The sequence below is a fragment of the Cryptomeria japonica genome, chromosome 10 (genome assembly GCF_030272615.1).
Source record: "Cryptomeria japonica chromosome 10, Sugi_1.0, whole genome shotgun sequence".
Lineage (NCBI taxonomy): Eukaryota > Viridiplantae > Streptophyta > Pinopsida > Cupressales > Cupressaceae > Cryptomeria > Cryptomeria japonica.
In genome coordinates, this window is record NC_081414.1 from 728,734,314 (window position 1) to 728,752,999 (window position 18,686).

The window sequence follows — 18,686 nt, forward strand, 5'->3', positions numbered from 1 at the left end:
TGACTCTTGACAATATCATAACTTAATCATCACATCATCAATGCTAGTAAATAAATATTAAAGTTATCATAGTTAAAAAATCTGTTTATTTTTCAATTTATTTTTCCATATAATTGAGAAATTCAGCTTTTCACTATGTTTTGTTATAAAATTAATGATAAATACGTTAATTTTTTCAAATTAATAACTATAATTAATTTCTTTAACCGGGACTGGGACTAATAAACTTCAGAAAAAAAGTAAAAGGAAGGATAACAAAATCTAAGAGTTTTTAACAATAGCCGCGTGAGAAATTCATTTCCGATCTAATTTCTGTACTTTTAGATCGGAGAAAACATAAAATAAGAATAAAAACAAGGCGAAGCGAACGAGGCAAGAAAGCGGACAACAGGAAAATTCGTACCTCGATCAAGGTAACACTTTAATTCAATTTTTTGGATTCAAATGCTTTCAATTGTCTCAAATTCGTCGGTAAATGAGTTCGAAACCCTTAAAAAGAATTGCTGGTTAGGGTATCGAGCTTCTAAAAAATTCGTTGCTTTCGCTTTTACGCCTGATAATCTGCTTTGTCCGATACACATATATAATTCAAAAATGTGAAGGGGATTTGGCGTAATTTTTTGGGTATCTATAGGGGATGGACTTTGTTGGTTCGTGGATGTATACATATAATAACCAGTTCTACATGTAAGAGTTTTTGGCTGGATGTTTTTATGGCAGAAAGGATAGAGTTTTGGATTAATTTGGAGGAGGAAAGCAAGGATGAGCACTGCAAAAAAAAGGAATATCAAGATCGAGCCTTTCAAGCATAGGATCGATATGGATTCCAAGCATGCCGACAAGACGTGGAAGATTTTGGCTGACGCAATTCACGAAATCTATAATCAGAATGCCAGCGGCTTGAGTTTTGAAGAACTTTACAGGTATCCAATTCAAATTCAATTGCTTCCTGCCTCTCTGTCTCTCTCTCTCTTTGAAGTCATTGTTTAGCTATCAGAATGTAAGAATTATCTAGTTGATTGAGATAAATTTGGGTGCTTATCTGCTAGTGAGGGGATGTTGAGGGTCCTTAAGTCTAATGTGCTTAATTTTACCATCATTATTCCTTTTTCATTTGCACTTTTAGTAGAATGCAACATCAAGCTTAAAAGTTCATTTTATTTTGAGTATAATTTTTGTCAATTTGGTCATTTTAACACAGAATGCTTTGCTAATTGATCTGCCTTTTAACAATATACCATGACCTGCTGGAGTGTCTTTCGCCCTTGTTGGTTTGGAATTCGAACTGAATGTATTTTTTGATCGGTTAATTGAGGGACCAGTTGGGGTCTTTGCCCATAAAGCCAAAGAATGACAATTTATATCCAAAAGAACTAGGAAGATACACATAACTATTGGACATAACAGTACTCTCACAAAGACATACCAGAGCCAACATACCAACAGAGTTTAAAACAACTATTACAATGGCAAGATAAGAAAACATTCTACATTCTGCATAACGAAGAAGTGCAATGCTTCAGCTAGGAACAAACAAAAGACCCCTAGAGCTTAGCAGATACAAACAAAAAACTTGATGGTGATTGATCTTCTACCCTTAGAAGGAAAGAGAACCACCATGGTCCATTGAGAGCCTTTGTTAATCACTTCCATAGCTTTCATCTGTGATATTTTGTTTATTTTTGTTTTTCTTCCTCTACACTTCTTTAGTATATCCTTAAGAGCAACAGCTAATACAAGGAAGAAAGCCTACCCTAGACATTCCAACTCTTCTGAGGGAGGAGGTGTATTCTGAGGCAACAGACCCTTGTCATCCGAAAATAAAGCCCCGACATCGAAAAATGAGCCCAAATTAGTATCTTGCTTTTGCACACACATCTGTTGTTCCTTAGTGTGAATTGGAAATTTGAACAAAAGATAAGATTTCGGCAAATGAAATGCAAACTTTAAATAGAATCACATACTTACCTCCGATAGAGTGGAAATATGAATTGCATAAACATAATCAGTGCAAGACATGACTCAAACCAAAATGCAACACCTTTTGCCAACAAATGGATACGCTATACAAATGATAAAATGTTTGTTGCTCATTTTGACAGCATGTACTTGCTCCAAAGTGGGATAAGGAAATGATGGATTTGATTTCAATTTGTAGATTTTTGATAAGATGGATGAATTGTCAGGATTTGATCTTGGATCACGAGTTTACCTGCATTGACGGTGGAATGGATGTGGAGAGGTGGTAGCTATTACCCATTTTAATGGAGGTAATTAGCTAGTTTTCTTTTTTCTTTTAAAAGAGGGGTAAAAATTTATTGAATCAGAAGAAACTGTACAAAGCTCAGGGCAACAAGCCCAGGAAAAAGACATCACCACATGCACCAACAAGAGGACATCCCCTAACAAGAGGACATCCCCTAAAGGACCACAGCTATTCAGCAATTTCTTCCTTAACCAACATCTCAAGATCATGAACATATTCCGGGGGCAATTGACCCCATTCTCCAACATTCCATCCCTCCAAACGCTCAGATGCCCACCTAGTCAGACAATCAGCAGCCCTATTCCACTGTAATGTCCCCTACTTAATACTCCTGAAAAGAATACAAATAGTTGGTGACTAGGATAAGAAAAATTACTGTTAATCAATCCTTTTATGAACTTCCTCTAAGATTCCCAGCAGAAACAAATAAGAATACAGAATTTATTTACATATTAAGTTTGGTTATTTATGGTTTGATTAAATTGTAAGAATTTGTTGCAGATTTTTGTTTTGGGAATTGAGTCATGATTGGGTTGCCCAGCCAACCCATGCTAAGCCCTCTTGGCCTACTTACATGGTGTGGGTCTTATTCTTCTGATCATACTCTTACCCTCATAAGTTATTAAGGTGGAAACGGTATGGTTAGCATAGTGGAGCTCTCAGTTCCACCAATCTAAGCCCAGGAGCGAATCTCAGCCCTCCTGGCTTATTGCAGACTTTGTCATCAATAAGTGGTCTACTTAGACGGTGAACCTTAACCCTCTTACCTATCTACCATCCTTCCTTCCAAATTTACAGATTATTACATTTGTTCAGATGTTATTTATACGATAATTTCACCAATTGCTGTATTGCAATTTATTAATTATTTATTCCAGTGTTCATTATATTGCTGGAAACTATTGTGTATTTTAACAGGTTGTATTAACAGTGTGCCAGAAGTATTTATTAACAGAACATAATTTCATTATAATTGTATGTCATATATGGTTGTCTACCAGGTATCCAGAATGTGAATCTAATTGAATCATATACTTTGTTCTGTTACCATTGTTCATGGCATTATTATTATTATGCGTACCATTAGATTTGGTCACGCTGGGGTATTCTGTATTGCCCTTCTTCGGAATTATTCCAGACTCCTTTTGCTGGTGACTCTCCCCCTTTTCCTACGTTTATTCATTGATTGACTGAGTTCGAACTCATTTAAGTATTATGCACAATGGAAAGGGTGACATTCTAAGAGACATGTCCCTTCTTAATTATGCCTTTCCATAAACAAGTCACATCTCTTCGTAGCAACCAGTTTTGTCTCATCGTATTCGTTGTTTAGTATTAATCACCCCAATCGCTATCTTAACAGCAGATTATCTTATGATTTGATCAATATGGGGAATTATTAGTCAACCCTAATATTTAGATATCTTGAATGTATGCAATCGTATTCACTCCTTATTACTTTTCTTGAATATAGATCGGTGTATGATGCTCATCGCTCCTTCCCATTATCGATATCCTTGAGTCTGCATATGGATTGATCTTTATAGATTTCCTCGGCGATAATATTATTGGTCTCAATTCCATGATTGGCTAAGTCTTCTTGCTCGTACGATTTCCTTTCCATGAACAAACCAAGCTCTTTTGTAGCGCAAGACTTAATTTAAACCTCCATAATGTTTGATATTTATATTAGCCATCGTTAAGGGATCACGATAAGTTATATATCACTGACATCCTAATGCCCAATACTTGCGGCTTTGTCATTTGTCGGAGAAACTGTATGTCATATTCTTTTTACCAGTTATATATATATATATATATATATATATATATATATATATATATATATATATATGTATGTATGTATGGTATATATATATATATATACATGTATACATACATATCTATATGTATACATGTATACATACAGATGTATATGTATACACATATATATCTCTGATCCATTCTAAATGGTGTTTGAGCAGAAAGCGTTTCTTTGAATATCCTTAGAGTGCTTGACGAATAAAATAGCCTCTTCCCTCTGCAAGGGTTGCATATGGAGATCTCCACCACGATGATACAAGGCCCAATATGTCTTTAATCATGATCTTTTTCAGCGATGCTTAATATTAATATTGTAACAATTGATTGATGGTGTAATCAATATGGATAGCCTTCATGTTTTCTTCGTATCCTTCTTGGAAGGGTGATCATCATCTTGAACATATCCTCATACCTCAATGTTTATTAGGAATCGCGTCTTATTCATAAGACTTTACGATTTTCCAATTATCTTATTTTTAATTGTTTATGTATATTTACTTCTAACTATCTTCTAACTATTAGTAAGTGTTCAAGGTCTGCCACTCCTTGCCCACATACGTGTTTTATTGCTATTATCTTCTCGGTCAAAGATGGGGACATCACATCCACTCACGGGGAACATAGAAAAAAGAGACCACCTCCAATGAGGCACTCAAGCTAAGAATCTGTTTGCCCACCACAGTCAAGTGCCAATCCACATCCTCCAACCTCCACCGGTTCAGCATTTCCACCACAACTTGGGAATCAGACTCACAAATAATACTACTCCAACCAAGAGCACATCCTCTTTCAAGGGCCAAGAGGACAGCAAGAGCCTCCATATAGTTATTGGTTTGTAGGCCCTTATGCTTAGAAAAGAAGAAGATTACCTTTCCAGAGCAATTGTAATGTCCCCACTTTGAAATAAATTTAATAATAAATAATAATAATAAAATTAAAATACAAATGAATAAAAAATAAAAATAAAATAAAAATATAAAAGAATATAATTAAATATGATTAAACTTTAATTAATTTAATGAATGGTCAAAAGACATAAACTGAAAAGTGGTGACTCCCTCAAACATGAGATATTTGAGGGGCATATTTAGGAAGGAGAAGAGCAGATTTGATTTAAATAAGAAGTGCAGATCTGATTGTGAAAGGTTTGTCCTTTCAAAGGGCAGAAATAATGAAGAGTTGCAACCTTTCAAAGAGTGCTAATGGTGAAAGGGTGTGTCGCTTGCCAAAGGGCATACATGATGAAGATGTGTGATCTCTCCCTTACATTGAGAGATATAAAGGAAAGGGATCAAAGCATCAGATTATGTGGTGTGACTATTAAAAAGACAAAAAGAAACTAATACACCAAAGATCATTGAGGAAAAGATCATCCAAGGAGAATAACGATGCAGCAATGGATCGAATGAAATAAATATAAAGAGGACAATAGATATATAGAGACACATCGATAAAAGAAGTGAAGAGATAAATGAAGTAAAATCAATAATGAATGATGAAGAAATAAGAAGGTTGTTCAAGGAGAAATCAATGAAGTGAAGTTTAAACAGATTTTATGAATAAGATTTGATAAGTGAAAAATAATGATTCAATTAATGCGATATATTTGGAGATCATTTGAGGAAGATAAATCCAAGAGGAAGAGTGTGTTCCTCAAAGCAGATTTGATAAAAAGAATATGAGAAGATAAGATTGCAGGTTTGATGAGAAGGATAAAAGAGTTTTATAGCAAATTTATATGAGGAGTCAGAGATCATTTCATAAGAAGATTTGAAGATCAAGTTGAAGGGAAGAACTATGGCATAAGTTGTGAGAAATTTATTACTCTAATTTGAAGGCTCAGTTGAGCAGCAACAATTTATAATATTGAGGCATATATTTCAAGTATACAAATCAGAGAAAGTTATCATGATAAGTTCTACCCTCTAAACTGTTCTTAAAATTTGAAGTCAATATTATAATGAAATGTATTCAATTTTGATAAAATTATGTTTATTAATATATTACAACTCTCACTTTAAATAAAAATTGTTGTCTCAGGATTACATGAAGGCGAATCCTAAAACAAATGCAGAAGCATATGGATTTCAAAGAATTGATTGAATAACAGAATGAGCAAGACGCTCATAAATAATACAAGGATATTTACAAGAATAGCAAGTTTCTAATAAGAAACTGCTGAGAAGATCGAAGACGATCTAACTAAAATAGAATATACACTATTGAGCATTAATACTAAAATTAACATTATTTTAATATTCTATTACCCTCCCTTAATGCTCAATCTATTAACTACACCTATAGACCCCCTGAATTTTACAAATTTATCAGGACCGAGGGGCTTGGTGAAGATGTCTGCTGGCTGCTCCGAGGTAGGAACATACAGCAACTGGATGGATCCGTCTTCAACCAGCTGTCGAATATAGTGACAATGAGTTTCCACATGCTTGGTTCTTTCATGGAAGACTGGATTCTTGGTGAGTTTGAGCACTCCCTGATTATCACAGAATAAGGGAGTAGGACCTGCCTGGGAGACATGCATATCCGCAAGCATTCGTCGAAGCCAAACCGCCTCACAAGATGCCTTAACTGCTCCCCGATACTCTGCTTCTGTCGAGGAGAGAGCCACTGCCTGCTGCTTCTTACTAGTCCATGCGACAGTACCAGATCCCAAACTAAACACATACCCTGCTGTAGACTTACGGTCATCAACCGAACCTGCCCAGTCAGAATCTGTGTAACCACTGAGTAGAGGATCAGAACTCCGAGTGTACAGAAGTCCATAATCAGGAGTGCCACTCACATAACGCAGCACACACTTCGCTGCTATCCAATGATCAGCCTTGGGAGCTGTCATGAAGCGTGAAATGTAGCTTACTGCAAAACTGATGTCAGGTCTAGTGGCAGTAAGATAGATGAGGCTGCCCACTAGTTGCCTGAACAGAGATTCATCCACAACTGGTGAAGATGACTGAGCTGAAAGTTTGAGCCCGGGTTCCATAGGAGTAGAGGCAGGTTTGCAATCCTGCATTCTGAACCTGTCCACAAGACTTCTGGCATACTTGGATTGAGAGAGAAAGATACTGTTCTCAGTCTGCCAGACTTCAACTCCTAAGCAGTAATGTAGAAGTCCCAAATCTGTCATATCAAAGGTGCAGCACAAATCCTGTTTGATCCCAGTGATCAAATGTGCTGAACTGCCAGTAATGATTAAGTCATCCACATAGACAACCACAAACAGAATATCATTACTAGAATGCTTGATATACAAGTTTGCATTAGATGGACTCCGCTGAAAACCATGATCTGTCAGGTACTTATCAATTTTCATGTACCAAGCCCGAGGAGCTTGTTTCAGACCATAGAGTGCTTTGACTAGTCTACAGACCTTCTGTTCTTGACCAGCAACCTTGAATCCTGGGGGTTGCGTCATGTAGACTTCTTCCTGTAAGTCACCATTCAAAAAGGCACTCTTGACGTCCATCTGATGGACTTTCCAACTGAACTGGGCTGCCAAGGCAAGAACGAGCCGTATGGTACTCATTTTGGCTGTAGGAGCAAAATTCTCCTCGTAGTCAATGCCTTCTTTCTGTGAGAACCCACGAGCAACAAGACGAGCCTTATACTTGTCTAGGGTTCCATCAGCTTTGTATTTTACTTTGTACACCCATTTGCAGCTAATGGGCTTCTTCCCTGAAGGAAGATCAGAAAGGGCCCAAGTGTGATTCTTCTGAAGACTCTGGAACTCAGCTTCCATAGGCTGTTCCCACTCAGGTATACCTTTAGCCTCTGAGTATGTCTGAGGCTCAAAAACACTGTGTATGTTAGCCACGAGAGCAAAATTGACTGTATGCTACTGTTTGCTCTTATTACGGGAGGTTCTACCCTCAATGAGCTCAGTATCCCTGAGATCACCAATGGTCTTGGCCCACCATTTAGGCTGGAGGGTAGAAGTGCGAACATCTGGAGGAGTTGGAAGAGGCTCGGGATCAGGAACAGGAGCAGCAAGGGGAGGATTATTCTCCGGAGGGAACTCAGGTAGTGCATCATCGAAAATAGATTCTGCATCATCCCTCCCATCAGGCGAACCTAATGGAATAAGAACACTGTGAGGCTGATCCTCAGAACTCTGCTCAGAAGAAGGGGACTGAAAGAATCCTCTGTCTTCATCAAATACAACATCACGACTGAAGATAAGACGTTCAGTGTCTATATCTATCAGGCTGTAGGCCTTATGGTGATCACTGTATCTTGTCATCATGAGTTTCTGACTTTTGGAATCCAACTTGGAGCGCTTAGCATCTGGAATCCAAACATAGGCAACAGAGCCAAAAACCTTAAGGTGGCTGATCTTAGGCTTCCGACCAGACCAAACCTCTTCTGGAGTCTTCCCTTTAACAGCCTGAGTAGGAGAACGGTTAAGTAGGTAGACAGCAGTAAATACTGCTTCAGCCCAATACTTATTCGGAACACTCCTGTGTTGTAACATAGAGCGAGCCATCTCAACAACTGTACGATTGCGACGCTCGACAACACTATTTTGCTGAGGAGTGTAGGGTGTAGTCAATTGGCATTTGATGCCATGGGTATCACAGAAGTTGGAGAATGTAGAAGAACAAAATTCCCCCCGTTATCTGTCCTAAGAGTAATGATACTATGTCCAGACTCTTTTTCAACAAAGGACTTAAACTTCTGAAAGATACTAAATACATCTGATTTATGTTTAAGAAAGTACACCCACATCTTTCTACTAAAATCATCTACAATAAGCAAAAAGTATTTGCAACCAGTAACAGAAGATGTATTCATAGGACCACAAATATCAGCATGAAGTAATTGAAGTACCTTAGATGCGCGCCAAGACTTTCCATGTGGGAATGAAGTCCGATGCTGTTTGCCAGCTTGACACGAGCTGCCAGAGCCACTTCAGGAGAATCACCAGTGTCAAGAAGCCTATATAGGCCATGATCCTCTAGACCAACAGCAACAGTAAGACGAGTCTCCCGATCAATGATGGAACACTTGTGAGCACTGAACACCACATCTAGTTGAGGAGAATTCCTCATAATCTGGCTGACAGAGAGCAGATTAAGTTCCATTCCAGGAACATAGTACACATTCAGAAAAAGGAGAGTCCTGCCACCAGACTGTATCTGAACAGTGCCTCTGCCAACAACTGTATACTCCTCACCTCCGCCAAATACAACGGAATCACTGAAAGGGGAGAAGTCTGTAAACCAGTCACGCCGATGAGAAAAGTGACGTGATGCACTAGAGTCGATGTACCAAGCAGAAGACCTGGCATGATCTGAAGACCTCTTAGCCATAAAGGCATAAAAGGCAGACTCCTTCTGCTCGGAATGTTTAGCAACATGCGCCTTCTGGTGTGACCCTCCTTGCTTCTTTTGTTCAGAAGCGAGCCTCTGACGGCAATCTTTCTTCATATGGCCGTACTTGTGACAGTAATTGCACTGCACATTCTTCTTCTTAGCTCCATCCTGTGTCTGAGAAGAGCCTTTCTGCTGAAAAGACTGAGAGGTTTGAAATTTGCCTTTATCCTTCTGAAAGGATTGAGTTGTGAAGGCATTTTCCGAGGAGGCTGATGTAGTACCACTACCAAACTGTTGTTTCCAGCGATCCTGTTGTAGAAGTTTGGTGCACAATTCTGAAAACTTCAGATCAACATTAGTGGAAGTAATATTGAGGGTCTCAATGAAGTGTTCATACGATTTCGGAAGACTTTTCAGAGTGATTACTACCATGTCTTCTTCCTCCATAGTCCGACCAATAGCTTCGAGCTGATCTCGAATGTCCTTAATCCTCGTGAGGTGTTCCTGTAAGGACATACGTTCGTCCATCATAATGGAGAATAGCTGATTCTTTAGAAAGAATGCTCGGCTCTTGTCGGATGTCTCATGCAATTCCTTCAGATGCTTCCAGATGTCAGAAGCTGTCTTGCCGGAAGGAATCTGCGATAACTGATCATCAGTCACTGAGAGTTTGAGAAGCATAACTGCCTCCCGATTGCGTTCATCAAACTTATCTTGATCTGCACCAGGTGTACCAGGATTGAGCTCTTTTCCCAAAACAAGCTGGTCAAGATGCCTATATTCAAAAATGGTCAACATACGCTGTTTCCAGATGTTGTAATTGTTGCCATTAAAGCGTTGACTGCCTTCTAGCATCAGGTTGGTTAGAGAAGCCATTTGCACGTTTCCCAAAAAAATTCTCAGCTGACCCAAAAAAATCCAAAGACAACCCAGAAATGCGTGCGAAAAACCCAGAAGGAATCTATTGTCAGAATCTGGATCCGTGGGCTCGAGAATCGAGGCACGAAAATCGAGACACCCAGAAAAAACGAACAACTACCCAGATTAGTGTTCGAAAAACCCACCAAGAATTTGCAAGAAAAATTGATTTTCGATAAAAAACTGGAAGGTTAACACCTTAATTGAAAATTGCAGAGGGTCGTGGAATCCATGATTTGCTTAAAAAAAAAATGGCGTCGCCGAAGGTGCTGGTCGTAGGTTGCAGGGCGTGGGTTGCAGGTCGTGCGTTGCAGAGGGTGTGGGTTGCAGGTCGTGACGCTTGGAGGTGGCGACGCCGAAGTTTGCAGAAGCACGACGCCGGAGGTTGCAGACGCACGACGCCGAACACAGGTTGCAGACGCACGACGCCGAACGACGCCGAACACAGGTTGCAGGTCGCGAAAAACAGGAGCTAGGCAACGGAAAAAAAAACCTTGAAGGATTTTTTTTTTTTTTTTTTTTTTAAAACAGAAATAATTTCGAAAATTTCCACGAATTGGAAATTAGAATTAAAAAATTTCTCCTATAGCTCTGATACCATAAAACAAATGCAGAAGCATATGGATTTCAAAGAATTGATTGAATAACAGAATGAGCAAGACGCTCATAAATAATACAAGGATATTTACAAGAATAGCAAGTTTCTAATAAGAAACTGCTGAGAAGATCGAAGACGATCTAACTAAACTAGAATATACACTATTGAGCATTAATACTAAAATTAACATTATTTTAATATTCTATTAAATCCCAAATAGGGACATTACAACAATCCCTGCCAACTCTTCCAACACTTGCATGCCTAGAATTTCCTCTAGAAGATCCATTAGTATTAATCTTCAGAGTCCCCAAAGGCGGGGGGGACCACTTACCATCACGACAAACCTTCTTTTTAACAAGCCGACTCCTACTCTACAGTTTCTTGTAGAAGGCATCTCGAAAGTCCACACCAAAAATGTTCAAGCTTTGAACTTGCAAGTCTCCAAGGTCAACCTCTATAGAAAGATCACACTTGGCCACCAGAGTCTCCTGAATCATTTTAGTAACTCGCAGCCACACTTGCTGCACCAACTTCTTCCTATCTTGAAAAATCTTGTGGTTTCTTTCCAGCCACACTCGCCAAATAATAAAACTTGGACCAATGTCCCAAGCCACATCAAGAAAGGGGGTCTTAGTAGGGGGTCTGCCAAGGCTATTCCAGAAATCAACCAGAGAACTAGCATGAACACAAGCATGCTTCCAGACTCCCCACCACCAATGCCAAATTTCTCTGGAGAAAGGGCACTGGAAGAAAAGGTGTGAGCTATTCTCCTCGCTATTATTGCATAAAACACAAATAGAAGGTCCCTGAAACCCTCTCTTCCGAAGATTCTCCCAAGTAAGACATCTATTTTGCACAACGAGCGGCAAGAAAAAGTTATACCTGGGCCAGGCCAACTTGTTCCAGACTTGCTTCTACTAGGGAATATTAACCTCATCAAAAGTCATTCTTTCTAACTCGTGATATCCTGAGGCCACTGAAAACTTGCCCTTCAAATTAGGGCCCCAAGCAAGGATATATGCTCCTTGAAGAGAGTTACACATTCTACCAGCTAATATCCTAGCAAGAGCCTCCCTATGCTCCATTGACCCCCTTGGAGGTCACTCGTGGTTCTTTCAATCTAGCCACTTCACCTCGCCCCACTCTCAAAGTAACTTTAAAATCCTCACCTTTACTCCGGCCTGCAGGAAGAAAAATATTACTAAGAGGCTGCAAATGAGGGAACTGAGAAAGGATAGGAGGGAAACCATCCCAAGAATCCATCTAGAACAACGCTTCAGCACCCCTATTACAAATCCAAAAAGATCTTGCTTAACAAGATTTGCTCCTCTCTTCAAAGTATTCTAGATCGTGGACCCACTTCCTGTGAAATTGTATCGAGGTACATCCTTTCCTTCCACTACCCCAATATACTTAACATTGAGGATTTTGGCCCATCCTTGACCTTGGTTGATGCACCATCTCCAGAAGAGCTTTGCAACCAAAGCCTTGTGATTCAAACCTGCTTGTTGCAAATCGAGGCCACCGTCTTGCTTGGACCTGCAAACAAAATCCCATTTAACCAAACTCCACTTAGAGGAAACTAAATTGCCTGTCCATAAGAATTGCTTGGAAAGAGCTTCAAAATCCTTAATAAAGCTTGCAGGGGCTGTCTACACAGAGCACCTGTAGATAGGAAACGCCTGCACCACTGACTTCAAAAGTGTCATTCTACCAGCAGTTGAGAGCCATCTGTTTGTCCAATGACAAACTTTATTCCAAAACTTATCCAAAATTTCCTGCCAGAGCCCCCCAGTCAATCGACTAGCTGAAAGAGGAATTCCCAGATAGACAAAAGGAAGCACCACAATTTGGAACCTCAAAATCCTCACAATTCTAGCTTGGATGAGAGCAGCAGTATTAAAGAAAAAGATATGAGACTTCCCCTCATTAATCTTCTGTCCGGAGGCTTTCATATAAACATCCAGAGCTTATTAGTTAGTTATATCATTTAATTGAATTTATTAATTATTTTGGTTGACGAGTCAACTGATTTGGTTGAATTGTTAACTAAAGTGATTGATTTAGTTAACTAAAATGATTGATCAGTTAACTATGTTGATTGATTAGTTAATTATGAGGTGTAAGTTAATTTTTATTAAATTATTTGTGATGGATTTATTTAGATTTATTTTAATATTTGAAAACTTGTGGAGAAATGCTTTTTTAAAATAAATTAAGTAATAAAGATTATTTAATCAATTTGATTTGGATAAATTGAATTAATTAAGATAAGATGGATTATTTTAATGAGTGGATGAATGATTATGTTGTTAGGTGTCAAGACAGGGGTGGTGGTGAGATTTCAATGTCTATGTGTAGAATCCTACAACAAGACTTTACAAGAGGGTTTAGAGGAGCTAATCTCTCCTAGGAACCATCTAGATGTTTGCTGAGCAAGGTTTTCTCTGCTTTCTGCACATGCTGCCATCAGCATCCATGTTTTCTCCAAACAAATTTTTTATTACAATTGTCATCTTCTAGAACCTATTTCCATAGCTGAATTAAACCAAAACCGGAAAATTTGAAAAGGGACAGTCCACTATTTTTTATCCAATTTGATTGCAACAAGTGCATCTAAAAGGGAAAGCCTTAAAGTCCAAATATCGAAGCCATGAATTGTATGAGGATAAAATAGTAAAATGATAGGTTTACATAAATCAACCAACACACGATTGCTATCATATTTTTCTTGAAGTCTATTTCTCTCAGGTTTAGACTTGTCAAATTCCCTGATTTTATTGACATTTTAATAAAAAAATCATTATTTATGATGAATGGAAGCTCATATAGATGTATCCAAGTTGGATCTTGATACAATCTTATGATCAAAGTGTTGAGACATGGACCAGGTAGGACTCGAACCTGGGACCTTCCATACGCTGCTGGAGTGCTCTACTACTGAGCTACTACTGGCCCCTCTTGGACCAGTCCATTGTCGGTCCGGGTGTGGCTTATTTCCACGAACACCCCCCCTTAAGCCACACCTCTCGTGTGCTTGGGTCTCCTAGCCTGGACCTGGCTTTGATACCATGTTGAGACATGGACCAGCTAGGACTCGAGCCTAGGACCTTCCACACGCTGCTGGAGTGCTCTACCACTGAGCTACTAGCCTCTCTTGGACCAGTCCATCGTCGGTCCGGGTGTGGCTTATTTCCACCAACACAAAGAAGGGTTTTTTAGGGCATACATTAGGGGAAAATTCCATGATCAAAAAGTTTATTTAATGGATCTTGAAATGTGGGGTATTGCTTGTATAACTAATGTGAACATCACAAAATATGATATCCTTGTGAGACTAATATGGTGTAGTTCAATAACTTGCAACATTTTAAAACTTTGTAGACCCACTTTTGACTTGGACTTGGCGACTTGGTAGAAATGAAACTAACAAGTTACCACATAAAAGTTTTGTCAAGGACTCAAGACCTAATTGTACACAAGGATATTCCCTCCATATTTCTTACTTAAGGATGCACAAGGTGTAGAAGCAGAAGATATACAAAGATCATCTCTTCTTTGAGTTATCTAAGACTTGTAACATATTATTTGAGTAGCCCATAGTAACTAGAAAATAGAAACAAATGCAAGCTGCTACAAACATAAAGGTATTCGTTTTGTGGTTTCTAGTTTGGGTGGCATGAGGTGCAAAGGAGAGGATATGCAAAAGGTGTTTTCTCTTTGAGTTATTCAAATTTAAAACTCCTAAGCCATTATTTCATTAGCCCATTGCAACAGAAAGTAGGTTGCACAAGGCACAAAGGCACATGATACACAGAATTTGCATTCCCATTCCAAGTTAAGAAAAAAACAATCTACTACAATGGATTATAAAATCAGCTCATTTAATTTTGTAAAATATCAAATTTTAGCATTATATAATATTTACAGAAATTAAATAACAGCTTCATGAATGATTAGAAAATTGAAAGATGGAAGATCAATGATCAATGAGAATTTGGAACATACATCAAGGAGTTGGTGTTCTGTCACGTCCCCTCTGTCTAGAAGAAAAAATATCGTTATTTAATAATAGTGTTTTTAAACATTAATAAATAATAATAAAAGAATATAATAATAAGTGTGTTTCTGCAGGTAGGCCTGATTTAAAATTTGAAAAATAATAATAAAATAGGTGGGCCGACCTGGTTTGTTCCTCTTCCTAGGCGAACCTATTCCTTTCCAGTGCCTACAAACTGGTATGAATGTCATTTTGGAGGGATATATACAAGCATCTTTGGAAAGTGAATTAGTATCTGCTCATTACTGATTGATAGCCCCAGCAGGGACAAAAACCCTTGTCATAGAGTTGTTTAGGTGAGGATGACAGCCTTTCACCTATATTCACTGAGGTTATTAAATTTAGTATATCCTCATTATTGTCAGCACAGGTCCAGTCTGGCTAGTGTATGTCCTGGTCACAACAATGTCCAAGCAGCAGAAGCAACAGTTGCAGACCGAGGTCAATATAAGGTTTCTGGAGCAAAGATTGGACAGCAAGATGCTAATATCATCAGCAGGCCCACCATCTCAAGAGCTTATTGTTGTTGGTCAGGGAAGATTGGTAGAGTATTGTTGATGTGTTTTTTATGCACAAAACATTTCAGAATAAAGTACCAAGGTAATTTACCCTCTCTTGAACAAAATCACCTCAGATGCTAAGAATGAGATCAACTAAAATGATTCCAAGGTTTCTACATGTCAGGTCTTGACGAGTGGGTAAGTTCAGTGGTTGATGTGAATTGCTGTGTTTCACTTGGGGACTTACGCAAATGTTTGGATTATCATGAATGATGCGGAATAGGTGTGCTGACAACTTAAGATTTATCGATATGGCTCTGGATTTACTTCTTACTAAAAAAGGGGGAAAAAGAATAGGGTTCAGGAAATCTATTCTAAGCCTAGGAATGTAAGAAATGATAAATGGATCTAGTGGAATTAAACCAGGCAAGGTCTCACAATCAGGTATTGACACAAGCTTAGTGCAATCGTCTAAGGTATACTTAAAGATTTTCAGGCTATCACCATCAAACGTAGACACCATCCAAGTTGATGCTTGTCAACGAACGCGTGATAGTTGAAGTTATGCTTACTCAAATTCCAGTTGACCACACAAGGCGCACTTACCAGCGTCAAGAGGGTAGTGGTATGGACTAAGGATTCCACACAAATGAATTCAACAAATCTTCCACTCAATCTAACATACATGAAAATAAATTCTAATCTTAAATTCTAATCTAACTTGGAGGAATTGAGAACCATGAATGCAAATACAACACTTGAAGAGCAAAATCACTAACAATTGAACAATGATTAGGATTCAAATAGCTGTAGCATATACCAACAATTCTACAAAAACTCTCTCTTACAAATGAGAGACAAGGGGGCATATATAGAGTCTCTTACAAAATGGATGGCCCGGATTGATCTAAGATCAACGGTCGAGATCATGCCAACAAAACCCTAGAATTGCCCTAATTAGGGTTACATCAAAATGGTGCCAAAAACTTATGGCCCAATGAAAAGATACCTAGTCATCATATAGGGAATCTTCTAGAAGATTCCTCCTTGCATCTCTTTCTCTCTCCTAGCATACTCCAAGAATCTAGCCAATACTGAATCTAACTCCTCCATGGAAATGCTAGGCAAGGTATCTTGCTATAAGTCAATTATGTCCAATGAATCCGAGCAAGCATTCAAAGTGTTCTCCCATTCTGGCATGAGCTTCTGCGAACTGTGAACATGAATCAACAAAGAGACCAAGTCATCTATCTGACTCTTCTTCAAAGAGTCCAACTGGCAAAAATACATAAACTTCATCTTGTCTTTTAATTCGGCTAAGTGTAAACCACTAGCATCACTAACATTAATAACCAATAATTCCTCAATTGAGGCAAGGATCTTCATCTGAATGTCCTGAATTAATCCTTCCATCTCCATACAACTCGATTGGGCGCTCTCATAAGTTGATTTCTTCACGGCTAATGCACAATACCAGCCATGGAAATCGTATTTGTCTCCACTGTGCACAATGTTCTCGTTGACCAAGGTGGAATTAGGAATCTTCTTCAATTCCTGGAGGCGTGGAATATTCCTCTCTTGGATAGGCCGGAATTCTTCCCAAACTCCCTCCAAATACTGAATTTTGAATATAAGCCCTGTTGTCCTATCATATGCATGGACGAACTGAGTGAGGAAATCATCTGCCTGTTTTCTTGTGCTCTCAATCCACTTTTCCACCTCTGAGTGTGTACCTCTTGCTACCTGACAGTGTGAATGTATTCCATGGTCAACTGTAATAGGGGAAATAAGGGTGGGATCTCCATGCCTTGTCCCTGCAATATACTCTCTGAGTCTAATATTTTCTTCTCTGTACCTTTCATTCTCCGCAACCGCTTTGTCTAACCTTGCATTGATTGCCTGGAGGTTTTCACCAATCTCCTGGAATTCCTGTTCTCTGGACGTACGACCAAGGGCGACTGAAGTGATCTGGAAATCCATAGGAGTAGCAATGTCCGCTGTCACGCCTGCAATAGGAACAACAATCTGCGCAATCCACATTCCTGTCTCATCTCTAGCTATGTGCGACAAAATCTCTGCTCTCTTGGGCTCCTTCCCCTTAGCACTCCTAGCTAGGTAGTCATCAATATCATCAATAGGCTGTACCTCTATCATTTGTTTACTTTTCTCCATACTTCTCCTCAGCCATTTAGGAATAGCAGCCATCTCCATACCATCATCGAGACATATTTCTCGATCAAGTCCTTTCAATGTCGAAATAACATCATCATTATCATCAGGATTACTCCTGGTCCAATCATATACCTCATTTCCCAAGCTAACTTCCAAAAGGACAGTAGGGGAGTCTAGCTGATCATTATTCTCATCAAGAGGTGTAGATGTCGCTGTGGCATGGAATTCCTGAATATTCTCTGGTAGTATCACTGTGTTGGAACACTGCTGAGTCTCCTTATTCTGTTCTGTTACTTCAATCACTTTGATTGATGAGACATGGGGAGGGGGTGAAGGAATGATAAGTGGAATGATAGTCTTCTGTTTCTTCTCCACATCCTCGATCTTCTTCCCTCTGGCCTTGACTTCTCTTGACGTGTTCTTCCTTCTCTTGGGAGCTTGACTCTCTTCGTTTGCATGAATCTTGACATCACTGACAGTCCTCTGATCATCCTTGAAAGTAGACTCTTCCGGCTTCATCTTTTCTTAAGTGAAGGGAACACCCAGGTCAACTAACTTATTCATTTGTATATCCACCCATAGGCAAGAGAAATTCAAGACCTCTCTCATCAATATATTCAGGTCAATCTCTTCTGACTCTGACCAATTAGGCAATAGGATTGCCTTCTTCATTTTACTCTTGATGCAAGTATTGTCATTGATGTCAAATTAATTGAAAGCAGGAAGCATTTAAAATGACATCACAGAAAGAATGAAAGTATCTAAAATATATCCTAGAGTTGGGTGTTGGTTTGGAAGTTTCCTGGCAAATCAGCACGATGAAGCAGAAGATTACAGTGAGCATGGTTCGTATCTATATCATTATTTGAAGGAAAAAATAGAAATCAAATGAAAACTATTAATGGAAAGACTTTATAAATAATCCGATATATTTATTACCCGATATATAATATGGAAAGACTTTATAATTATCGACAAATATATTAATATAGCGGCAAGTTTATTAAAGCGAAAA

At 38.7% G+C, this 18,686-nt stretch overlaps 1 protein-coding gene across 3 annotated transcripts in view; it reads left to right on the top strand.

Annotated features, from left to right (window-relative positions):
- The first annotated feature begins 248 nt into the window (after nt 1-248).
- LOC131045510 (cullin-3A) overlaps nt 249-18,686 on the top strand; it is a 102,747-nt gene continuing 84,309 nt past the window's right edge. Inside the window, exons 1-2 of one of the 3 annotated variants that reach the window (XM_057979095.1) lie at nt 249-413; nt 721-923. In XM_057979095.1, coding sequence (XP_057835078.1) covers nt 763-923 — 161 coding nt within the window. In that variant the 5' untranslated portion in view covers nt 249-413; nt 721-762. Of the gene's footprint in view, nt 414-451; nt 924-18,686 lie in introns of those variants that run through there. The other 2 variants (XM_057979096.2, XM_057979097.1) reach the window with 2 other exon arrangements.